The 26,880-nt window shown below is 44.4% G+C and overlaps 1 protein-coding gene across 1 annotated transcript in view; it reads right to left on the reverse strand.

Annotated features, from left to right (window-relative positions):
• Positions 1-26,880, reverse strand: part of LOC110504172 (ALK tyrosine kinase receptor-like) — a 629,320-nt gene that overhangs the window by 44,019 nt on the left and 558,421 nt on the right. Inside the window, exon 6 of the mRNA XM_036962248.1 lies at positions 15,995-16,126. Within this exon, the coding sequence (XP_036818143.1) occupies positions 15,995-16,126 (132 nt within the window). The remainder of the gene's footprint in view (positions 1-15,994; positions 16,127-26,880) is intronic.

A 26,880-nucleotide genomic window follows, 5' to 3' on the forward strand; every position in this document is an offset into this window, starting at 1 on the left:
ACAGTTGATAACGAAAATAACAATGGATTGAAATGGTGCAAAAGTGTGTACTATTACTAGCATACCATAACAATTTGTAGCCGCTATACTTCTAGTCAAGACTTTTATAATTACCACAGAAACACAACAACCGAGCAATTAAAACACATTGGTAGATGCTAAATGAGGTATAGAAGGGGTTCTGTTGTTCTTAGCGGAGTGCTATATGACTCCATGATACTTCTACACTTCAACAAACAGCTACCTGGCTACATTATAACAGGGGTTAAGGAATCTTCTGAGACCTACAGTGGGGCAAAAAAGTATTTAGTCAGCCACCAATTGTGCAAGTTCTCCCTCTTAAAAAGATGAGAGAGGCCTGTAATTTTCATCATAGGTATACTTCAACTATGACAGACAAAATGAGAAATAAAATCCAGAAAATCATATTGTAGGATTTTAATGAATTTATTTGCAAATTATGGTGGAAAATAAGTATTTGGTCACCTACAAACAAGCACCAGGCTGGGAAGACTGAATCTGCAATAGGTAAGCAGCTTGGTTTGAAGAAATCAACTGTGGGAGCAATTATTAGGAAATGGAAGACATACAAGACCACTGATAATCTCCCTCGATCTGGGGCTCCACGCAAGATCTCACCCCGTGGGGTCAAAATGATCACAAGAACGGTGAGCAAAAATCCCAGAACCACACGGGGGGACCTAGTGAATGACCTGCAGAGAGCTGGGACCAAAGTAACAAAGCCTACCATCAGTAACACACTGCGCTGCCAGGGACTCAAATCCTGCAGTGCCAAACGTGTCCCCCTGCTTAAGCCAGTACATGTCCAGGCCCGTCTGAAGTTTGCTAGAGAGCATTTGGATGATCCAGAAGAAGATTGGGAGAATGGCATATGGTCAGACGAAACCAAAATATAAATTTTTGGTAAAAACTCAACTCGTCGTGTTTGGAGGACAAAGAATGCTGAGTTGCATCCAAAGAACACATGCATGGGGGTGGAAACATCATGCTTTGGGGCTGTTTTTCAGTAAAGGGACCAGGATGACTGATCCGTGTAAAGGAAAGAATGAATGGGGCCATGTATCGTGAGATTTTGAGTGAAAACCTCCTTCCATCAGCAAGGGCATTGAAGATTAAACGTGGCTGGGTCTTTCAGCATGACAATGATCCCAAACACACCGCCCGGGCAACGAAGGAGTGGCTTCATAAGAAGCATTTCAAGGTCCTGGAGTGGCCTAGCCAGTCTCCAGATCTCAACCCCATAGAAAATCTTTGGAGGGAGTTGAAAGTCCGTGTTGCCCAGCAACAGCCCCAAAACATCACTGCTCTAGAGGAGATCTGCATGGAGAAATGGGCCGAAATGCCAGCAACAGTGTGTGAAAACCTTGTGAAGACTTACAGAAAACATTTGAGATGAACTTCTGTCATTGACCAAATACTTATTTTCCACCACCATTTGCAAATAAATTCATAAAAAATACAACAATGTTATTTTCTGGATTTTTTCAATCATTTTGTCTGTCATAGTTGAAGTGTACCTATTATGAAAATTACAGGCCTCTCTCATCTTTTTAAGTGGGAGAACTTGCACAATTGGTGGCTGACTAAATACTTTTTGGCCCCAATGTAGCAGTGGAGTGTCACACCCTGACCATAGTTTGCTTTGTATGTTTCTATGTTTTGGTTGGTCAGGTTGTGATCTGAGTGGGCATTCTATGTTGGATGTCTTGTTTGTCTATTTCTATGTCTGGCCTGATATGGTTCTCAATCAGAGGCAGGTGTTAGTCATTGTCTCTGATTGGGAACCATATTTAGGTAGCCTGGGTTTCACTGTGTGCTTGTGGGTGATTGTTCCTGTCTTTGTGTTTTGCACCAGATAGGGCTGTTTAGATTTTCACTTTTCTTGTTTTGTTTAGTCTGTTCATGTATAGTTGTCTTTATTAAAAACATGAATAACCACCACGCTGCGTTTTGGTCCGCTTCTCCTTCACCACAGGAATGCCGTGACATGGAGGCTCCTCAGAGGAGGAAGGGGAGGACCATCCTCCTCAGTGAAAAAAGAAAAAGGGAAACTAACAAAGTTATCCTTTTTAGATAAAACTATACTAACTATATTCACGTCACCAAATAATTGACTAAAAAACACTGTTGAAATGAAGGTCTACAGTAGCCTCTACAGCACTCTGGAGGGTAGCACCGTGGTGTAGCCGGAGGACAGCTAGCTTTTGTCCTCCTCTGGGTACATTGACTTCAATACAAAACTTATGAGGCTCATGGTTCGCAGCCCCGTCCATAGACTTACATAGTCCGCCAACCTATCAGAGCTCTTACAACATGAACTGACATGTTGTCCACACAATCAAAGGATTAGAGAATGAATCTAGCAGTGAAAGTATAAGCTACAGCTAGCTAGCAGTGCAGTGCATACAATGTGGTGAGTATTTCACTCAAAGTGAGAGAAGGACAATAGTTGAACAGTTTAACAAATTAATTTATTCCAAAATGAAGGAGAAGTGAGAGAGATTTCCTAGTATATTTTATTGCACTTTCACGTTCATTTACTTAGCTAGCTTCAAATGCAGCTAGCTCGTTTAGCCTACTCAAACACCCAGCTCAAACAGAGAGGGATGCTATGTTACCTAGCTGGCTATGGCTTTCCAACACTGGAACTCTTCCAAGGCGTTTGGTTTTATAAATGTATTGCCACCGGGTAACTACTTGCTGATGACTGTACACTGTATTGCATGATGGTAGTGGGTTTACTAAAGTGCTAGTTCTAGTAGCTATGTTGACTGTGAGGTGGTCATGTGCGCCAAAGAAGGACATAGGTCAATTGCAGTTGGTCCAGAACAAAGCAGCACGTATCACACTTATATGCACAGCAGGAAAGTGTCAGTAACATGCATGTCAGTCTCTCCTGGATCAAAGTTAAGGAGAGATTGACTGCATCCTTATTGGTCTTTGTGTGAGGTATTGATGTGTCGAAGGTACCGAACTGTTAAGCAGTTGGCACAGAGTTCAGACACTCATCAGTACAACACAAGACATGAAACCCAAGGTCTCTTCACAGTCCCCAGGTCCAGAACAGAGGCTGGGAAACAGTATTCAATAGAACCATGACTACATGGAACTCTCTGCCACCCTAGGTTTCTCAAGCTAGCAATAAACCCAGTTTAAAAAAACAGATAAAAGAACACCTTACTGCACAAAGGGGACTGTGAAGCGACACAACCATTTTATATTTTGTATTGTAATTTGCACTGTGCTGTGTGTTAGACCTAGATATTGTGTGTATGTACTGATATGTAGGCTGTGTGTGACGTTTTAAACGTATGTATTTCAACCATTGACTAATAATGTTCTGTACTATGTATTATGTTCTGATTCATGTGGACCCCAGGAAGAGTAGCTGATGCTTTTGCAGCAGCTAATGGGGATCCTAATGAATACGAAATCCCAAATACGTGACAACGATGTAGGCCGTGCGAAGCGGTTAGTGGTCATGATATGAAGGTTTGACTTGGAAAGGTTTTTTCGCCTGGTCAGAGACAGCTGATATGTTGTGCACTGAAATCCAAAAGTGAAGGGAAAAGGTGAGAGGAGGAGAGCGTGTAGATAGATGCGAGAAGGAATTGTATGTGGCAACTACGAAAGTGAACTGTGTTTGTATGTGATCAGGGGTGTATTCAAATGGAAGCAAACGGAATAAAACGGGGATAAACATACCTGAATTTGTCCAATAGAATCTCTCGTTTGCAACTGTTGGACTAATGATTACACCCTAGATTAGCTACTTGCAAGAGTGTGCAAAGCGGCATTGAATGTGCCACTGTCTGTCACCTTGATTACTCAAAATTCTCTCGACCTGTGGAGCTACGTTGTACATTTTCATTCAAGGTTGTAGCAACCTCATGGTGGGTACAGGGAACATTCAAGTTTCATGTAGTAGCCTAAATCGATCGATGTCACATTGAGCTGGGTGAATGGAATATGAATGACAGTCATCCATTATGCTGTAATAGAAATAAGGCAATGCTCAAAAAATAATCTTATCTTAATCTCTCTGGGATATGTGGCATGGCGTCCCACCTGGCCAAAAGCCCGGGAAAATGCAGAGCGCCAGATTCAAATAAATTACTATAAAATCAAACTTTCATTAAATCACACATGCAAGATAGCAAATTAAAGCTACACATGTTGTGAATCCAGCCAACATGTCAGATTTCAAAAAGGCTTTTCCGCGAAAGCAAACGATGCTACTATCTGAGGATAGCACCTCAGTAAACGAAGAGAGAAACCATATTTCAACCCTGCAGGCGCTACACAAAACACAGAAATATAAATATAATTCATGCCTTACCTTTGATGAGCTTATTTTGTTGGCACTCCGATATGTCCCATAAACAGCACAAATGGTCCTTTTGTTCGATTAATTCTGTCGATATATATCCAAAATGTCCATTTATTTGGCGCATTTGATCCAGAAAAACACCGGTTCCAACTTGCTCAACGTGACAACAAAATATCTCAAAAGTTACCTGTGAACTTTGCCAAGACATTTCAAACTACTTTTGTAATACAACTTTCTTTTAAAACCTCTTAGAGCTACCCTCTACTTTTTTCAATTTCCGCCTGAAGATATACCCAAATCTAACTGCCTGGAGCTCAGGCACAGAACCAAGGATATGCATGTTCTTGGTACCATTTGAAAGAAATCACTCTGAAGTTTGTGTAAATGTGAAGTGAATGTAGGAGAATATAACACAATAGATCTGGTTTAGATAATACAATGAAAAAAACATACGTTTTATTTATTTATTGTTGTATCATCATCTTTAAAATGAGCAAGATAAAACAAACATTCAGATAGGATGATGGGGACAATTTCAGTGAAAAACATAAGAGAGCAACAGAACTTGTGCAAAGTTTCAGAATGATAACTTCCAAAATGAGTGTGCTACATGACATTTATCATGAAATCACCAAGGTGTCCCACACAAGTAGCCCAAATGGACCCAAGTGGCCAAATTGGTGAAGTTATACATTTTGAATGGAATAACTATATACAAAATACCAAAATGGTATTCTAACAGACCCCCCAAAAAATAGAGAAAAAACATGAAAAAAAATATACACATTTACAAAATAACACTTTCAATATTTGGAAGACCCTCAGTCCTCTACACAATAGTATGCTGCTGATGCCAGGTGCCATAGCACATCCATGCCTGCAGAAATACATTTGGGCAGATGAACACCACTTGTGGCAGGAGCTGGATGAACCAGCTTCAGTGGGAGATGGACAGCTTGGCACTGGGGGCTCCCATTCGGAGTCAGTGTCACTGTGAAAGAAAATGTTCAGTTAGAATAGTTTCACATATGAGCCCTGTATCAACAGGTATAATAAACACACATATATATATATATATATATATATATATATATATATATATATATATATATATATATAGAGTACAGGGAACATAAGGTTGAATATATTATTATAGACCTGCTAGATCTACTGTCTCATTTACATTATGACAGACCAGCTAGATCTACTGTCTATTTTATATTACGACATTTCAGCTAGATCTACTGTCTCTGTTATATTATGACAGACCAGCTAGATATACTGTCTTTATTATATTACAACAGACCAGCTGTATCTACTGTCTCCATTTCACTTTGGCCATTGTTGTGGGCCTGCCCTCCCCTCAACAGCCTCAAATAGGCAATTTCATTTCACAAATAATATTTTATGTTATTCATTTCAAACAACGGCATTGGCATGAGAAAAACTTACCAGTCCAAAATGATGTCCTCTCCGTTCAAAAAATATTCCTCCATTTGGGAATCGCTAAAAGAATCATCCTCCAACAATCTCTGTCTCATTGTCCCGATCAATTTCTTCTAAAATTGTGTGTACATCTGTATATCTAGACTTAGATTTAGCTTTCCCTGACTTAGTCGCCATACTGATTGATATATAAACAGCTGAAGACTCGCTTTACCAAAACAACGCTATGTGTTTCTCCTTCCGGTATGAAACTTCAATAGCGAATGACCCTCTTTACGACGGAGTTTACGACATGGGTTGGTCTTCCAACACATAAACATTGCATATTGCCGTTTACCTCAGCTCATTGGCTATCTACCCAGATAGATTTCAAGACGATCAGTGATCATTGGGTTAAAATACAGTCAATCAACGAAACAGCGGTCATATCATTGGTGCACAATTATGTAATTACTTGTTGTCTTCAAATCGGTTTCTTTCAGTCAATATGTCCCGCGAAATGACCCATCAGGTTTGGTTGTGTTACAAACAAACCAGTTGATTGCAATGAAACCAAACATGACTGGAAAAGTCACATTTCGTGTGTGTATTTACATCGAATGTGTCGTCGAAAATGGAATGAGACGGAATTCACAACAGATGCGGTTCACAAAATGTTTCGTGTTAGGCTATAAAAATGGATTTTATAAAACAAAAGACCATTCATTTTGTAACATTGAGCATTTGGATTGCAAACAGAGGAAGATCGTCAAAGGTAAACGATTTATGTTATTGCAGTTTGTGATTTTGTTACGCCTGTGCTAGTTGAAATAGTTGTTTTTTTAATGGGGCTCTATCCTCAGATAATTGCATCGTATTCTTTAGCAGTAAATCATTTTTTAAATCTGACAACGCAGTTGGATTAGCAAGATTCTAGGCTTTCGAAACATGTGAGACACTTGTATTTTCATGAATGTTTAATATGACTATTTATGTAGCGATCAACGTATGTTGTCGAATTTAATCCCGTTAACGGGTTCAGTGCGCAAGAGAGGTTAACGTAAATAATCGATACATTGAAGACGGGAGGATCTGTGTTCAATACAGGAAGAAAATAATAATATGCATATCTTATCTTCTGGGGATGAGTAGCAGGCAGTTGAATTTGGGCATGCATTTCATCCAGACGTGAAAATACTGCCCCCTGTCACCAAGAAGTTAACTGGCACCGACCGCCACTGATATATAGCTGCCTAAAAGCCACTTCATAGGGGGAAGATAGTTGCCCAAGGCTTCTAGTAGGACAATTTGTCCTGTTTCACATTAACTCTACCAAGTCATCTCAGCAAGGATGCATGCTGCCAGCTCTAGCACTTTAAGGGCCTGTACCACTCCTGCAGTTCGTTCCCATGCTGAAATAGTTCCATCTGTAACTTGTTCTCTCTACACTAATTGGCACTGGATGACACAATTAAGTAGACTCAAAGATACTCACAGGGAAGGGAACACACGTTCATGCACACACAAACACACACACACATGCATGCAGACACACACAACCAAATCAGCATCAGTGGCCACAAATGCAATTATATCTCTGATTGATGATCAGTGAAGCCTCTGCTCAACTATTGCGACTCATCTGCAGAGGCGAGGCAGAGCGAGAAAGGGAGGGTGGAAATGATGACCTATGACTGTAAACACATCGACCAGCATAGTCTTCGATCCTCTAATGGGCGGATGTGTAAAAATGAATCCACCCCCCATCTTCAATATCAATGCCATAAATTCCTCTTGATTGAAATGAGATAAATGATGGATTGATCATACGGAATAGGTTATGCCGAAGGGTAACATGGTGTGTTTTGGGACTCTGGAGTCGCGAAAGTTTCAGGGAGGGTAGATGGACACAAATGCAGGGCACAACTGCAAGTGACTGAGGAAGAGAGAGGGATCAGAAAGAGAGAAATAGGAGGGAGAGAGAGATGGGACAGAGGGGGGAGCGAGAGAGCTGGGATAGGAGAGAGAGAGAGATGGGACAGAGGGGGAGAGAGGGAGAGGTGGGAGGGAAGGAGAGAGCAAGCCATGGGAGAGCGAGCTCTAGTTCCCAACGCAAATAGACTTGGTGCTTACCATCACGTTGCAATCCTCAGGACATAATTTGAGTGGAAAAGGACAGGTGACTAATAGATCCATTGTTTATGACATGAGAAGTAGAGTAATGTACAGTACTTTCCACTTCTCATGTCAAATAGAGTCAATCCACTAAATGAGATCAATGATGTAACTAGTGTTATCGTAACCACTGACAAATAACTACTCCATAATTGACAGGGTTGACTGGCACTATTTGAAGATGAGATACAACAGAGAAGTTGCCACAAAGAGGAAGCTTCAGATGGGTAACGAGCTTCCAAATAATTTGTTATGCACACCTCTCAAGTCACTCACTGTACAAAGGCAACGGTATCAACAATTCCAGTGAACCCCAAGCTGTGTAACCTATGGCCGCCACGCCTACCGATCTCCATGCATTTCATGTTTTAAGTAGTGATTAATTCAACTGTCATGCAACGGTCGGTCTCTCTGGGGCATCTCCAGCACACGCCACATTCAAATGTACATTATGCCCCTGGGTTAGTGTGCTAGTCTAATTGGCATTGATAGCTTGATGGTACTAGGGAAAAAGCCATCAGGCCTAGGATTTGAACCCTCACGTTAGCCTCTTATTTCGCTAGCCCCCACAGTTCGCTGACCTATAGGCACAGGGAAGTGGCCATCATAGGCATGCTAATGTTATTTCTGGTCAGCTTCACATACATGTGCATGAATGGAGATTAATTTAAGGTAAATTAACATTCTGTATGTTTTTCCTGGAATTCATTTCAAATGTGTTTACAGAGATATGTACAGCGACACACATGCAATTATATACAGTGCCTTCAGAGAGTATTCATACTCCTTTGCACACCTGGATTGTACAATATTTGTCCATTATTATTTAAAAAATTCTTTAAGCTCTGTCAAATTGGTTGTTGATCATTGCTAGACAACCATTTTCAAGTTTTGCCATAGGAACATTCTCACTGTCTTCTTGGTAAGCAACTCCAGTGTAAATTTGGCCTTGTGTTTTAGGTTATTATCCTGCTGAAAGTTGAATTCATCTCCCGGTGTCTGGTGGAAAGCACACTGAACCAGGTCTTCCTTGAGGACTTTGCCTCTGCTTAGCTCCATTTCTTTCTTGTCCTGAAAAACTCCCGACATGATGCAGCCACCACTATGCTTGAAAATATGGAGAGTAGTACTCAGTAATGTGTTGTATTGGATTTGCCCCAAACAAATCCAAAGCATGAATGCATTCATGTCCCAAAGCATGAATGCATTCTCTCCAAGAAGGCGTAGCAGTCGGACGTGTTTTTGTCTTGTCCCGTCTTGTCCCGTGTACATAGTCGTTTTCCTAGTTTTTCCCCGTATGTATTTGAATCTCATTTTCCATCTATGAACTGAATATACTTTCCTGCAACCTGCCTCACCCAATGTGTTACAGATCTGCTATTTTTAAACTTTAGAATCGGAATCCCCATCAGAAGCTAGCCAGCTAACTAGCTACTAGCTGGTAGTCAGTTAGCCACTGCTAGCGGTCTTCACCATTAACTCCGACACCAGCCAGCTTCAGCTCGGCCAATACCTGCCAGTCTGCACAGCGCGACACCAACCCAGAGCATATCGGACAGCTTTTTCTCTACCTCTTCACCGGATGCTTTCCACAAGCCCTGGTCCATTACACCAGATCATCGGAGCTAGCTAGCTGCATTCAAGTGGCTACTGCTGGCTAACGCCTCTGTCCCGAAGCATGCTCCAGTTAGCCTTGAGCTAGCCTCGAGCTAGGCACATCTCCTGGCTTGCCGAAGAGGTCTACCAGCTAATTCTTGGGCTACAATACCTCTTTTGCCAATTGGCCTGGACCCTTTATTGCCGACACAGGAGCCCTGGCGATCCATGGTCTGGTCTGCCGACGTATTCGTCCGAGGTGGTTTCAAGAGGCTCTTCTGTTGCGACGTCGCCGAAGGCCATCTGCTAGCCCCGGCCCCCTAGCTGTCTGAATTTCCGTGTCTCCAGCTGGCCTAGTATAGTAGCGACTACTGAACTAATAGATCCCTGACTCACCTATTGCTGCTCATTGGACCCTATGATCACTCGGCTACACATGCCTCTTTCTAATGTAAATATGCTTGTCTATTGCTGTTTTGGTTAGTTATTATTGTCTTATTTCACTGTAGAGCCCCCAGCATTACCCAAATTGCCTTAGACATCCATTTTGTCCCACCCCTCACACATGCAGAGACCTCACCTGGCTTAACTGGTGCCTCTAGAGACAAAACCTCTCACATCGTCACTCAATGCCTAGGTTTACCTCCACTGTACTCACATCCTACCATACCCTTGTCTGTACATTATGCCTTGAATCTATTCTTCCACGCCCAGAAATATGCTCCTTTTTCATTCTGTTCCGAACGCACTAGACGGACAGTTCTTATAGCCTTTAGCAATACTACCGTCATTCCCCAGCTGTGCCCTGGAAACCATATGTGAATTAATTGCTCCCCATCTATCTTCAGAGTTTGTACTGTTAGGTGACCTAAACTGGGATATGCTCGGAGGGCGGTCCGGACAGAGACGGTGGAACTCCCGCAGCATTGAAGGGTTCAACATGTCCTCCACCGGAACCCAGCATCTCTCCTCCGGACTGTACCCCTCCAACTCCACGAGGTACTGAAGGTCACTCGCCCGACGCATCGAATCCAGTATGGAGCGAACGGAGTACACTGGGGCCACCTCGATGTCTAGAGGGGGTGGAGGAAGCTCCCACACCTCAGACTCCTGGAGCGGACCAGCCACCACCGGCCTGAGGAGAGAGGAGTTAATACAGTAATCGGGGGGAGCTATAACCTGTTAAACACCTCGTTCAGTCTCCTCGGGACATTGAACAGCCCCACAAACTGTGGACCCAGCTTCCGGCAGTGCAGGTGGAGGGGTAGGTTTCGGGTCGAGAGCCAGACCCGGTCCCCCGGTGCGAACATCGGGGTCTCACTGCGGTGGTGATCTGCGTTCTCCTTTTGGCGCAGCACGGCCCGCTGAAGGTGAACATGGGCGGCGTCCCATGTCTCTTCCGCATGCCGGAACCAGTCGTCCACCGCAGGAGCTTCGGTCTGACTCTGATGCCAAGGAGCCAGAACCGGCTGGTACCCCAGGATGCACTGGATGGGGGAGAGGTTAGTGGAGGAGTGGCGAAGCGAGTTCTGGGCAATCTCTGCCCAGGGCACGAACGCCGCCCACTCCCCTGGCCGGTCCTGGAAATAAGACCGCAGAAACCTACCCGACATCCTGGCTAACTCTCTCCACCTGCCCGTTACTCTCAGGGTCAAAACCCGAGGTAAGGCTGATCGAGACCCTCAGACATTCCATGAACTACCTCCAGACTCTCGAAGTGAACTGGGGACCCCGAACAGACACTATATCCTCAGGAACCCCGTAGTGTCGGAAGACGTGCTTTAACAAGGCCAACACAGTCTGTAGGGCCGTAGGGAGACCGGACAGAGGAAGGAAACGGCAGGAGTTAGAGAAACGATCCACAACAACCAGGATCGTGGTGTTTCCTTGTGATGGTGGGAGATCGGTCAGGAAATCGATCGACAGGTGCGACCATGGCCATCGTGGAATGGGTAGGGGGTGTAAATTACCTCTGGGCAGGTGCCTAGGAGCCTTACACTGCACGCACACCAAGCAAAAGGAAACGAACCCTCACGTCCTTAGCCAAACTGTGCCACCAGTACTTCCCACTCAGACAGCGCACCGTCCGACTGATGGCTGGATGACCAGAGGAAGGTGAAGTGTGGTCCCAATAGATCAGCCGGTCACAGTCAGCATACGGAACGCACAGATGCCCAGCGGGACACTGGAGGGGAGCGGGCTCTGCACGTAACGCCTGCTCAGTGTCCGCGTCCAGCTCCCACACTACCGGTGACACCAGGCAGGAGGCTGGGAGTATGGGGCGGCATCCATGGGCCGCTCCACTGTGTCATACAGCCGGGACGGTGCGTCTGCCTTCATATTATGGGAACCTGGTCTGTACGAAAGTTTGAAAACAAAACAGGTGAAAAACATGGCCCACCTTGCCTGGCGAGGGATCAGTCTCCTCGCTGCCCGGATGTACTCCAGATTGCGGTGGTCAGTCCAGATGAGAAAAGCGTGTTTAGCCCCCTCAAGAAAATGTCTCCACACGACAGCCAACAGCTCCCGGTCCCCCAAGTCATAGTTTCGCTCGCCGGGCTGAGCTTCCTCGAGAAGAAGGCACAGGGACGGAGCTTCGGTGGCGTACCCGAGCGCTGAGAGAGCACAGCTCCTATCCCAGCCTCGGACGTGTCCACCTCCACTATGAACGCCAAAGAGGGAACCGGATGGGCCAGCACGGGAGCCGAGGTAAACAGAGCCCTTAGGTGACCAAAAGCCCTGTTCGCCTCAGCCGACCACTGCAAACGTACCGGTCCCCCTTTCAGGAGTGAGGTAATGGGAGCCGCTACCTAACCAAAACCCCGGATAAACCTCCGATAGTAATTGGCAAACCCTAGAACCCGCTGCACCTCCTTTACCGTGGTGGGAGTCGGCCAATTACGCACGGCTGAAATGCGGTCACTCTCCATCTCCACCCCCGAGGTGGAAATGCGGTACCCTAGGAAGGAGACGGACTGTTGGAAGAACAGGCATTTCTCAGCCTTGAAGTACAGGTCAAGGCTCCAACAGTCGACCAAGCACCCTGCGCACCAGGGACACATGCTCGACGCGTGTAGCGGAGTATATCCGAATGTCATCGATATACACCACTACACCCTACCCATGCAATTCTCTGAAAATCTCTTGGAAGACTGATGGAGCATTCATCAACCCGTGCGGCATGACGAGGTACTCATAATGCCCTGAGGTTGTACTGAACGCCGTCTTCCACTCGTCTCCCTCCCGGATACACTGCATGTTGTAAGCGCTCCTGAGACCAAATTTGGTGAAGAAGCGCGCCCCCCGTGAATTGACTTGATCGCAGTGGCGATAAGAGGTAGCGGGTAACTGTACCTCACAGTGATCTGATTTAGGCCTCTGTAGTCAATACACGGGCGCAGACCTCCCTCCTTCTTCTTCACAAGAAAGAAACTTGAGTAGGCGGGTGAAGTGGAGGACTGAATGTACCCCCAACGCAGGGATTCGGAAACATATGTTTCCATAGCCGCCGTCTCTGCCTGTGACAGGGGATACATGTGACTCTTGGTAATTGCGGCGTCTATCAGGAGATTTACCGCACAATCCCCCCGTCCACCGTAGTAGCACCAACGGAAACCCCTAAACACCTCCCTGAGCACTCTCGCAACCACCTCGTGAGAGCCCTCTGTTGCCATGATATGGTGGGGTCATAACAAGCTAACCAGGGGAGGCCTAGTACCACGGGAAGCGCATGAGAGCCAATAAAGAAGAGACTGATTCTCTCCTTGTGACCCCCCTGCGTCACCATGCCCAGGGGAATGGTAGCCTTCCTAATCAATCCGGACCCTAATGGTCGACTGTCCAGAGCGTGAACTGGGAAAGGCCTAACCACTAGAACAACAGGGATCCCTAAACTATGGGCAAATGCTCTGTCGATAAAATTCCCAGCTGCGCCTGAATTGACGAGCACCTTATGCTGGGAATGCTGGGAAAATTCAGGAAAGTAAACATGCACAAACAGGTGTACAACAAAGGGCTCTGGATGAGAGTGGTGCAGGTTCACCCGGGGTGACACCAGAGTGCCCTGCCTGCTCCCTTGACCCCTAAAGGAACCAACCCGGCACCGACCAGCCGTGTGACCTCTGCGGCCACAGATGGTACACGTGAAGGCCCCTCCTTATTTGGTTACTACATGATTTCATATGTGTTTTTTCATCGTTTTGATGTCTTCACTATTATTCAACAATGTAGAAAATAGTAAAAATAAAGAAAAAACATTGAATGAGTAGGTGTGTCCAAACTTTTGACTGGTACTGTACATGCATAATGAACTGCACACATACGCACGTACACACTCACTCACGCACACACACACATACAGTGGGGAGAACAAGTATTTGATAACCTGCAAAATTGGCAGTGTTTCCTACTTACAAAGCATGTAGAGGTCTGTAATTTGTATCATAGGTACACTTCAACTGTGAGAGACGGAATCTAAAACAAAAATCCAGAAAATCACATTGTATGATTTTTAAGTAATTAATTGGCATTTTATTGCATGACATAAGTATTTAATTACTTACCAACCAGTAAGAATTCCGGCTCTCACAGACCTGTTTTTCTTTAAGAAGCCCTCCTGTTCTCCACTCATTACCTGTATTAACTGCACCTGTTTGAACTCGTTACCTGTATAAAAGACACCTGTCCACACACTCAATCAAACAGACTCCCAACCTCTCCACAATGGCTAAGACCAGAGAGCTGTGTAAGGACATCAGGAATAAAATTGTAGACCTGCACAAGGCTGGGATGAGCTACAGGACAATAGGCAAGCAGCATGGTGAAAACCATTAGTAACACACTACGCCGTCATGGATTAAAATCCTGCAGCTCACGCAAGGTCCCCCTGCTCAAGCCAGTGCATGTTCAGGCCCGTCTGAAGGTTGCTAATGACCATCTGGATGATCCAGAGGAGGAATTAGAGAAGGTCATGTGGTCTGATGAGACAAAAATAGAGCTTTTTGAACTAAACTCCACTCGTCGTGTTTGGAGGAAGAAGAAGGATGAGTACAACCCCAAGAACACCATCCCAACCGTGAAGCATGGAGGTGGAAACATCATTCTTTGGGGATACTTTTCTGCAAAGGGGACAGAAAGAGTGTGCCATATTGAGGGGAGGGTGGATGGGGCCATGTATCGCGAGATCTTGGCCAACAACCTCCCTTCCTCAGTAAGAGCATTGAAGATGAGTCGTGGCTGGGTCTTCCAGCATGACAATGACCCGAAACACACAGCCAGGGCAACTAAGGAGTGGCTCCGTAAGAAGCATCTCAAGGTCCTGGAGTGGCCTAGCCAGTCTCCAGACCTGAACCCAATAGAAAATCTTTGAAGGGAGCTGAAAGTCCGTATTACCCAGTGACAGCCCCGAAACCTGAAGGATCTGGAGAAGGTCTCTATGGAGGAGTGGGCCAAAATCCCTGCAGCAGTGTGTGAAAACCTGGTCAAGAACTACAGGAAACGTATGATCTCTGTAATTGCAAAAAAAAGGTTTCTGTACCACAAATTAAGTCCTGCTTTTCTGATGTATCAAATACCTATGTCATGTAATAAAATGCTAATTAATTTACTTAAAAATCATACAATGTGATTTTCTGGATTTTTGTTTTAGATTCCATCTCTCACAGGTGAAGTATACCTATGATAAAAATATATATATATATATATATGCCCCCCCCAACCCCTCCCATCCACCTACCCCCACCCACACAAACAGACTTCAACCTCCATTACCCACAACAGACCCAGTCCAATGGTGAAGTTCACTGAGCAAAAATATAAACACAACATGTAAAGTGTTGGTGCCATGTTTCATTAGCTGAAATAAAAATTCCCAGAAATACGGACAAAAAGCTAAGTTCTCTCAAATTTTGTGCACAAATTTGTTTACATCACTGTCAGTGAGCATTTTTCCTTTGCCAAGATAATCCATCCAACTGACAAGTGTGGCATATCAAGATGCTGATTAAACAGCATGATCATTACACAGGTGCACCTTGTAATGGGGACAATAAAAGCACACTTTAAAATGTACAGTTTTGTCACACGACACAATGTCACATATGTCTCAAGTTTTGAGGGAGCATAAAGTTGGCATACTGACTGCAGGAAGGTCCACCAGAGCTGTTGCCAGAGAATTGATTGTTCATTTCTCAACCTGAAGTTGCCTCCATTGTCTTTTTGCCTTTTTGTTGCAAAAAAACAATTCTGATTGGCTGGGCCTGGCTCCCCAGTGGGTGGGGTGCAGCCCACCAATGGCTGCACCCCTGCCCAGTCATGTGTAATCAATAGATTAGGGCCTAATTTATTTATTTATATTGTCTTATTTCCTTGTATGAATTGTAACTCAGTAAAAACTTTGAAATTGTTGAATGTTTATATTTTTGTTCAGAATAGAAAAGCTGTACTCACTGCACATGTCCCCTTCGTCGTCGCCGAGTGGGCAGTCCATCGTGAAGTCACACAACTGTCCCAGAGGGACCCCCGGGCCATGGTGACAATGGTACTGGCCCTGGAGGGGGATGTTGTGGAAAGGGGAGAGATCTGGAGAGAAGCAAAGAGAGCGAGACAGAAACACATCTGTCAACAGAGAGAAATTAATCATCATCACAATGACATGGTTGAGGCTTGAGGGTGTCATGAAATGGACACAGTAAACAAAACTGCTACCATGTACTATTTACAACAGAAAAGTGTAGTTTGCATAGATATACACACACATGTACTTTTACATATGATATTGTAACGACCCTGGGTTTACAAGCTCGGAAATCGACTCTGCCGCACGAGCATGCTTTTGCGGCACAGTCGATAGCGCGCCGGACCTCGGGCAAGAAGTTCGAGGGTTTGAGACCTGTTCCCTGCCTGTTTCATTACCATGGTGTAAGAAGTGATCGAACCCTGCATCCACGACAGTGCGTGTGCTTGGCCGGTGAGCGCGTTACTGTAAGACGTAGAGTCGCAAGCTAGCGCGAGGACGAGCTCTTTGAAAGGAGGGAGTTGTGTAACGACCCTGGGTTTTTCAGTGCAGAGCATGCTTTTGCGGCACGGCTCGAAGGTCGAGGGTTCGAGACCTGATCCCTGCTGTTTCATTACAATATGATCCCATGTTGTTGTGGAACGGGGAGGGATCTGGAAAAATCATAGAGAGAGATAGAAACACACAGCAATGAGTGCTGGAGGTTAGTCTTGCGGTACTGCTGCCACCGTCAGATCACATACACAGTTTAAAAAACATTAGGAACATACTCTTTTAATGACATATACTGACCAGGTATCCAGGCGAAAGCTATGAACCCTTATTGATGTCACTTCTTAAATCCACTTCAATCAGTGTAGATGAAAGGGAGGAGGCGTGATCAAGAAGGATTTTCAAGCCTCGAGACAATTGAGGCTATGAGTGCCTATCAGGTTAGCTGGGGCAGCAGGGTAGCCTAGTGGTTACAGCGGTGGACTAGCAACCAAAAGTTTGCAAGGTCAAATCCCTGAGCAGACAAAGATACATTCTGCCCTTGAACAGGCAGTTAACCAAGGCTGTCATTGAAAATAAGAATTTGTTCTTAACTGACTTGCCTAATGAAATAAAGGTCAAATAAAAAAATCAGAGGGTGAATGGGCAAGACAAAATATTTAAGTGCTTATGGTGTACCAGTTTGTCAAAGGCTCTAGTCACCCAAGTCATAAACTGTTCTCTCTGCTAACACATGGCAAGCGGGACTGGAGCACAAAGTCTAGGACAAGACAATTTACTGCTGAACAATTCATCAAATGGCCAAACTCTGTTTTTACACTGCTGCTACTGGCTGTTTATTATCTATGCATAGTCACTTCACAAATTACCTCGTCTAACATGTACCCCGCACATTGACTCGATACCGGTACCCCCGGTATATAGCCTCGTTATTGTTATGTCATTTTCTTCTGTTACTTCTTGATTCCATTTTTTTTACTTTAGTTAATTTAGTAAATATTGTCTTAACTCTATTTCTTGAACTGCATTGTTGGTTAATGGCTTGTAAGTAAGCATTTCACAGTAAGGTACAATACCTGTTGTATTCGGCACATGTGGCAAACACAAATTGATTTGAATGTGTCAATAACTGCAATGCTGCTGAGTTTTTCACCCTAAAAAATATCCTGTGTTTCCCACAAGCATGGTCCACCACCCAAAAGACATCCAGCCAACTTGACACAACTATTGGAAGCATGTGAATCAACATGGGCCAGCATCCCTGTGGAATGCTTTTGACACCTTAGGACAAAAGGGGGTGCAACTCAACATTAGGAAGGTGTTCCTAATGTTTTATACACTCAGTGTATATCGCCCATGGAGTCCACCAGTCTACCCCTTCACTATTTATCGGTCTCCCTCTCTCATACCTGCCATATACTTATCTCTACATGAACAATACAAATCAGAACAATGAAACATCTCCACAGTTATTAGCCATGTCGCCAGACTGCTGTCATACACCATTTAATACATAACATCATGGTGCATGTGTAAGTCTATTGTAATGCATTTGTAATGTGTCACATAATATTCTCACTTGAAATAACAGGCTGGATGACATAATACAAACCAGCAGGGTAACACCGAAGAAAATGAATAGGAGAAGAGATTCAAACTGCATTTCTTCCAACAGATACTGTGCAAAAGCTGTCAACTTCTAGTCAAGGATCAAGGAACTACCAGGGAGAAAGAAAAAAGTTAAACGTTTCGGCCCTCCAGGATCATCATTGAATAGCCCTACAACTGTACAGCATAGAAGTGTCTGCTGAGTTGTTTGGTTGACCCAACTGATGGATTGTTTGTTTGACCCAACTGCTGGGTTGCAGGCTTTGGGTCAAATTGGTTTGGTTGTTTTCTGTAAAAAGAGCAAGGTTGGGTTGTTGATGCTGGGTTTTTGGTACTGAGTTATTGAGATATGACCCAGCGGGTTAGATCAGAAGACTGGAGGCATAGTTTAGTAGGAGTGTGGCTGGGGCTGTGGCAGTCATGACATTTTGGATTGGACTGGCTACAGCAGCTTTTAAAATGTAAAACATTACAATACATCCACAGATTTTACAACACACTGTGTGCCCTCAGGCCCCTACTCCACCACTACCACATATCTACAATACTAAATCCATGTGTGTGTGTGTGTGTGTGTGTGTATATGCATGTGTTTGTGTGTGTATGCGTGTGTCTGTGCCAATGTTTGTGTTGCTTCACAGTCCCCACTGTTACATAATGTGTGTTTTATCCCTTTTTTAAATCTAATTTTACTGCTTGCATTAGTTACTTGATGTGGAATAGAGTTCAATGTACTCATGGCTCTATGTAGTACTGTGTGCCTCCCATAGACTGTTCTGGAGTTGGGGACTGTGAAGAGACCTCTTGTGGCATGTCTTGTGGGGTATGCATGGGTGTCTGAGCTGTGTGCCAGTAGTTTAGACAGCTTGGTGCATTCAACATGTCAATACCTCTCATAAATAAAAGTAGTGATGAAGTCAATCTCTCCTCCACTTTCAGCCAGGAGAGATTGACATGCATATTATTAATATTAGCTATCTGTGTGCATCCAAGGGCCAGCCGTGCTGCCCTGTTCTGAGCCAATTGCAATTTTCCTATGTCATTTTTTTGTGGCACCTGACCACACGACTGAACAGTAGTCAAGGTGCGATAAAACTAGGGCCTGTAGGATCTGCCTTGTTGATAGTGCTGTTAAGAAGGCAGGGCATCACTTTATAATAGACAGACTTCTCCCCATCTTAGCTACTACTGCATCAATATGTTTTGACCATGACAGCTTTCCTCTAAGCAGTTTAGTCATCAACTTGCTAAATTTCCACATGATTTACTACAAGATTTAGTTGAGATTTAGGATTTAGCGAGTGTTTTGTTCCAAATACAATGCTTTTAGTTTTAGAAATATTTAGGGCTAACTTATTCCTTGCCACCCACTCAAACTAACTGCAGCTCTTTGTTGAGTGTTGCAGTCATTTCAGTCGCTGTGGTAGCTGATGTTCTGGCTTTACTCAAAGTCAGTGGCATGTCGTTAGTAAAACTTGAAAAAGCAAGGGCCCTAAACAGCTACCCTGGGGAACTCCTTATTCTAACTGGATTATATTTGATAGGCTTCCATTAAAGAACACCCTCTGTGTTCTGTTAGACATGTAAGTCTTTATCCACATTATTGCAGGGGGTGTAAAGCCATAACACATACGTTTTTCCATTAGGAGACTATGATCAATAATGTCAAAAGCTGCACTGAAGTCTAACAAGACAGCCCCCACAATAATTTCATCATCAATTTCTCTCAGCCAATCATCAGTTATTTGTGTAAAGGTATGTAAGTGCTCTGCTTGTTGAGTGTCCTTCCCAAGCATGCTGAAATTTTGTTTACTGTGAAATAACATTGTATCTGGTCAAACACATTTTTTTCCAGAGGTTTACTAAGTGTTGGTAACAGGCTGATTGGTTGGCTATTTGAGCCAGTAAAGGGGGCTTTACTATTATTCGGTAGCTGTGAGTGATTTAATCAATAAACAAAACACGAACAACGCACAGACATGAAACTGAAACAATAACGCCTGGGGAAGGAACCAAAAAGACATATACAAGGAAGGAATCAGGGAGGTGATGGAGTTCAGGTGAGTGATGATGTGCAGGTGCACAAAACGATGATGACAGGTGTGCGCCATAACAAGCAGCCTGGTGACCTAGAGGCCGGAGAGGGAGCACACGTGACAGTACCCCCTCCACGACTCGCGGCTCCAGCTGCAGGACGCTGACCAAAAGACGATCCCGGGGACCAGGAGTTGGAGTGGTCACCTCTGCAGAGGTGAAGGAAACCTGTCAATCTGGCTGAGACACAGGAGCATGGCGACCTATAGCGCCCGAGATAGAGCATACCTGACGGTACCCCCTTCCAGGCGCGTTCGGCTCCAGCCACAAGATGCCAACCCAGGGGACAATCCCGGGGATTAGGAGTGCACCGGTCACCCCTGCTGATGCATGGGAATCTGTCACCGGCTGGGACACGTGAATCTGACAGGGGGCTGAGGCAGGGGAACCTGATGATCTAGCTGAGGCACGAGAGCCTGACGAGCTGGTGGAAGCAGGAGAGCCTAGCGATCCGGGGAGGGCATGAACTCCCGACGAGCCGGCTGAGGCAGGGGAGCCTGACGAGCCGGCTGAGGCAGGAGAGCCTGACGAGCCGGCTGAGGCATGAGAGCCTGACGAGCCGGCTGAGGCATGAGAGCTTGACGAGCCAGCGGAGGCAGGGGAGCCTGGCGATCTGGCTGAGGCATGGAAGCCTATTGCTGCTCCCGGACCCGACATCATTCCACCTGACACAAAAAAAATATAAACGCTCCCTGATGCTTCCCTTAGGTGAGGCGTTATTTTGTAACGGTGTGCGCTGAAAGTCGGGAAGCAAGTTCAGGGAGTGAGTGATTTAATTAATAAACGAAACACGAACAACGCACAGACATAAATCTGAAACAGAAACAATAACGTCTGGGGAAGGAACCAAAGGGAGTGACACATATAAGGAAGGTAATCAGGGAGGTGACCTAGATGCCGGAGAGGGAGCACAAGTGACAGTAGTGGAATGACTTTAGCTTCCCTCCCTGTGAAGGTGGTGTAGGGTACACCCCAACTGCAACCATGTGGCTACAACATGCAGGTGCAAATTGTTATGTTTTGCACAGGACTGGAAGAAAGTAAGGTGCTCATCTGGGCTCCGTCCCAGCAAGTTGTCATTCCTGCTCCCTATCATGCACAGTTCTGTGCAGAGGCTGTCTTGAGGTTGAATGCATTATACTCAACACACATGCTGCCATTTATTGTTGAGGAGTATCAGTCAGGCAGATTGTCACAAATATATGCAACTCTGTAGAAGTATGTAGTCAGATGTCTCTCCTGTTTGGAGATGCTATTAACAAATTGTTAAAAACCCTGACTTAATGCGTCAACAGTCACAGTATTGTGGAAATACTTTGCTTTTTATTAATATTAATGAGTATGTAAAACAAATAATTCAGTTGTTATATAATTAATTTAAATGTATTTAACAACACTTTTAACACAACTTTAATACATATTGGGAAATTGACCCTGTGAATGGCTTTTCACTGGTCAGTTCATTCAGCATCTTCATTAATGATATCACCACGCAGGTTACACAGGGCAGCACAGATTCAAAGTATTTTGTCCATTTTAGATGAGAGGTTGATTGGCACACGGTGACAGTACCCCCTCCACGACGTGCGGCTCCAGTCGCAGGACGCTGAATTACGCTGAATTAGCTATCCATTTTGTACATGTGGTGTCTTCCTCTGACAGATGTGTGCCTCTTTGTGAAGGCTGGAATTGTGATCTTCCTCTCGTGTAGCAGATCACGGTCAGCCATGACCTCATCACCTGGACAGAGGTACTCCAGGAACGCAGAATCCGATGTTACATATTTGCTACATCTACCTTCATATGCTGATGAAATGAACATCACAAGGTGCAATGGCCACCAGGTATTTGATAGTGTTCTGGGCGTAGTAATGGCTGAATGACCTTCCCCTTGAATCCAGATTCTTGCTCTTCTGTAAAGCAGTTTCTGAGCAGTTTGTTCCTGGGTAGTGGTCCTTAAAACATTGTGGCATTGTAGCACTGATGGTTTCCCTTGGCAACAATGGAATTTCCTCAGATTCTCTTCCATCATGCCAATCCAATAACTAATCACTCGACTGACAATACTCTAGAAAACACGAAAACTTTCTGCACAAGTCCCGCTGCAGCAAGTTGAGATACAGCTTCATCAGTATCATCAAGAGTTGGTCTATCAGGTCTAACTGAAAGCTGCCTTTGTAGAGGGATAGAAGACGTTCCGCCAGGGTAGAAAAGGCAGCAAGAGACAAGCCTGTATGCAGTCGATAGAGTGCTTCGTTCCTCAGCAGGGTTTTGTAGAGAGGTGTTGCTGGGCACTGTGTCCGTGCCTCACAGGTAGTGGGCTTTATATGATCATCTGAGTTGTAGTTGTGATCACTTAGAGATGGGTCGTCCCATTGAGTTTGGGCATCCTTCTCTGAAGGCATATCCATTCCTTCTGTTTGTGTTGGCCAATCCCCATTTTCAATTTGGTGAACACTTGATCCTGTTGTGTCATCTGTTAATAAATTAGTATGGCTTGTTAAACAAGTCAATGGACAATTAATAACAAATCCGTACAATTAAACACCATACTGCATGAACGCTCCTAATAATATTTAATAATCATAATAATTAAGTACAGTATATATCAAATGGTATTTTTTTATTGAGTTGTAAAGGAAATAAATGGTGCTATTGAGAGACTGTGCTTAGATACAAGAGCAAGAGGGAGACACAAAATGAGAGCAGGCAAACTGCTCAAGCGTTTGGCTTTCCTGTCACTGATGACTGCCTGACCAACACACAATGCTTCTTCACGAGTGGAGCATCGCAGCCAAGCCATTTTTCTAGGTAAAGATGCTCCACCGTAGGCTTCTTGTCAAAGAAGTGGTAGGAGCACACAAGGGGATGTTTTAGTGGTTTCTTTAGGTTCAACGCTTTGATGCAGAGCCTCAAAGATTGCATCTTTAGGAGGTGGATGCGGGTCATATGGGGCTAAATAAATAAATAAAATGTAAAGAAACTCTGTCATCAACATTGTAAAGTCTGTGACAAAGTATAACACAGGGATAATCCATAACTCTAGCCATAAATATCTGAATCCCATCTTTGAACCAACTCATCATAAATCACGTAAACTCTGACAGTCGCGTTTTGCATACAGCGACGTTACCATAGGACAAGGACCACATACAGTAGGGTGGCACAGGGGGATAGGATTTCTGACAAATGTGTGATGTCACCATGATACCATGGCCATCAGTCGGGAGCATTGAGATGGTAGCTGTGGACAATTTGCATATCTATGCAAATTGTAAAACAGAAGCATCAGCAGACAGACTTGATTGAGTCGCAAATGGCACCCTATTCCCTAAGTAGTGCACTAGTTTTGACCAGGGTCCATAGGGACTAGGGTGACATTTGGAATGCAGCCTTGTAAAAACTGACAACTCGCTCTGAGTTCATCATCGGAAGCTGATGATCGTAGATAAAGGGAGAACAAAAAGAAAAGCAGGAAGCTTGCTGATGGGGATCACTTTTTTCCATTTTCATAGGGAAGAAAGAAAGAGCGATATTATCGCGGATGGCTGCGTCCGTGTACTGTACCATAGTTTGCCCTTGATTTGTGTGAGACAATATAAGATTAAGTTAGGCCTGAAAACCTGAGAGTATGAGTACACACCAAAGAAACACCACAGACAGTGAGTTCTACACTTTCAATTGAATAAAAGTGTGGTGTAGGAATATAACGATGTCTGTGTCATAGTATAAATGCAAATTACAAAAATTGCTCCAATAGATGTCTTTAGAACGATAAAACTCTTGTGTCTAACTGTGTGGTCAAATGTACAGCCAGCTAACTGTAGACCTGGTATGCGTCCCAAATGGCACCTTATGCCCTATATAGGGCACTATATAGGGAATAGGCTGCCATTTGGGACATATCTCTATTCATTCCCCCCACCTGTTAGCACAGTAGGGAATACCTGCAAATAATGACTTTCTTCGCACAATGACCTTCAATTATGTTCAGAAAAACATCTCAGCAGTGACTGCCTCTTGTGTTAGGTCTTTATTTCTCCCAACGCTTGGCTAGAAAGCCTTCATACAGTGAGAAACAAAACACCACCTCATGTAATCCCCATGGCAGTTAATGCTTTTCCCTAGCATTAGACAGAGTGAAAAGGCTTGCTAATGTTCAACTTGAGATTAATGAGAACGACAATCTTAGTCAAAAGTATAATAGAAATAAGAGCTATGCGCCAGTGTTCTGTGTGTATTATGGGGGGGGTCATATGTGAGCTCTTTTGTAAGTATAATAATATGGGCTTTTTATGGCCTTGACTGTTTAGGTATGTTGACAGTAGCAATTATGTGATTCTGACTCCCTGGTTGCTTACTGTGAAGAACTGACAATTCCACAACTTGATTGGAAAACAAAACAGGATTTCTAGACCCTAATCTACACCTCATTATCACACCTCGCCTTGAGACATAGCTGTATAACACTTACAGCTGTAGTCCACAGCCAGGTATCATTAGCACCATCAACCCTCTTATAGAATTTGGAGCTAGGTATTTACCTGTCTCAGCTGAGAGTTTCTGTATCGATTGAGTTTGAGGAGGCCATGTTGAAATCCAAAGCAGACCTCTACCTTTGACTTCAGTTCACAGAGCAACTGACTGTGGCCAGGCAGACACATGCCACCAAGCTGACCGCAGTTGGTCTGCCTTAATCACGCTTGTCAGATTCTGAAAATGCGGAAGGTGCGAAACAAAGCGGGAGGTGCAAGACAAATTGTCTAGGGGAGTCAGCGGGTTTTGTTATCCCAATCGCCCACAGCTCTGTGCTGGCTCTGAGGAATGATGTATGTGGGGAGGAAAAGGCAAAGAGATGACAGGAAATACCACTGTGGCTGCTAAACCCTACTGACAAATGGCAACATTGTCGCCGAGTGGATTCTGTCTCATTCTGGAGAATGAGTAATATCTGTCCACTTGAAATGAGGACTCTCATCTCAGCTGGCAAAATTGGTTGATGTTACAAACATAAAAATGAGATCTGGTTGGAATAACATTGTTATGATTGTCCTGTGAGAATCCGAATGGGTCAGATCAGCTTGGCAATGAATGACAGTTGTCATGGTTCCCATTCTACTGCAGGTTGGGGTGACTCTTAGTTTTCTTTTGATCACGGCTCCCGAGAACCCCCTTATTCTAGGGCACACCTGACTAGCGCTACATAACCCCCTACTCTCCTGATCCACGGGGCACCTAATAGACTGGGGTAAGATTTGCCAGAATAAATGTCTAAAACCCCCACCTACAGCCTCGTCGCGTCCCCCTGCATCCATTGAAGACCAATACTTCTTCTCTCTCCCTACTGAATACTTCGACCTCCAGGAGGCCTTCAGTAAGAGGCAAGCCACCACCCTCCCTCATCATTGTCCAAAAGACTGCGCCATAGAACTCCTACCCGGCTCCACCTCTCCCCGGGGCCATCTTTACTCCCTCTCGATCCCTGAAGCTGCAGTCATGGACAATTACATCCAGAACTTGCTGGAGGCAGGTTTCATTTGCTCCTCAACATCCCCGGCTTGTGCAGGTTTCCTCTTTGTGGGAAAGAAGTATGGAGGTCTGCATCCCTGCATCGACTACCGAGGGCTGAACAGGATCACGATTAAGAACTGTTACCCCGCTACCCCGGATGTCCGCCACCTTGGAGCTGGCACAGGGGGCCCAATTCTTCACCAAACTGGACCACCGCAATGCTTACAATCTTGTGAGAATCAAGGAGGGAGATGAATGGAAAACTGCCTTTAACACCCCTAGTGTACACTGAGTATTTAGTCATGCAATTTGGATTATCGAACTCATGGGCAGTCTTCCAAGCATTGGTCAATGACACTCTTAGGGATATGTTGAATCGGTTCGTCTTTGTTTACCTCTATGAACATCCTGGTCTTCTCCAAGACCCTTCCAGAACACGTCTGCTGTTAGCTGTAGAAAAGTCGTGTCATATTGGTTTTAAATTTGTGATGTCATTAAAAAGGTTATAAAGGAAATACTGTAACTTGAAAAGTATATACACTATATGTAAGAAGTCTCCATCCTCTACGTTGTATATGACATATGAAAAATGGTGAACATATTTTTGTTAAGATATGAATGTGTTTTTAGGCGCCATGAGATCATATGTCTCCTATAAACTTTGCATAGTAAGTAGCCACGCCCCGAGGGAGGTTAGAGAGCGTGTCAGCCTGACAGAAATGTCCCTTTCTACCAGAGTGCATAAAAGGATCGGTAAAGAAATTAACACCAGACCAGGAAAGACGGAGAGCTGTAGCCCATGTCTAAAGTGGTTTGAACTCTGAACATCAACACAAATCACTGGTACAGCTGATTAGCTGTCCTAAAAAAAGCTGTACCTAGAACATTGCATTTCTCTCTTTCTCTCCCTCTCCATGTTGTTTTGTAAAAAGCCACCATGTTGTGTCATTCAGCTAAGGACCTTTTCCTAATGTGTTAACTTCTTGGAACTCTGGGGGCGGTATTTCATTATTGGATAAAAAAACGTTCCCGTTTTAAGCACGATATTTTGTCACGAAAAGATGCTCGACTATGCACAGAATTGACAGCTTTGGAAAGAAAACACTCTGACGTT

The sequence above is a fragment of the Oncorhynchus mykiss genome, chromosome 25 (assembly GCF_013265735.2).
Source record: "Oncorhynchus mykiss isolate Arlee chromosome 25, USDA_OmykA_1.1, whole genome shotgun sequence".
NCBI lineage: Eukaryota > Metazoa > Chordata > Actinopteri > Salmoniformes > Salmonidae > Oncorhynchus > Oncorhynchus mykiss.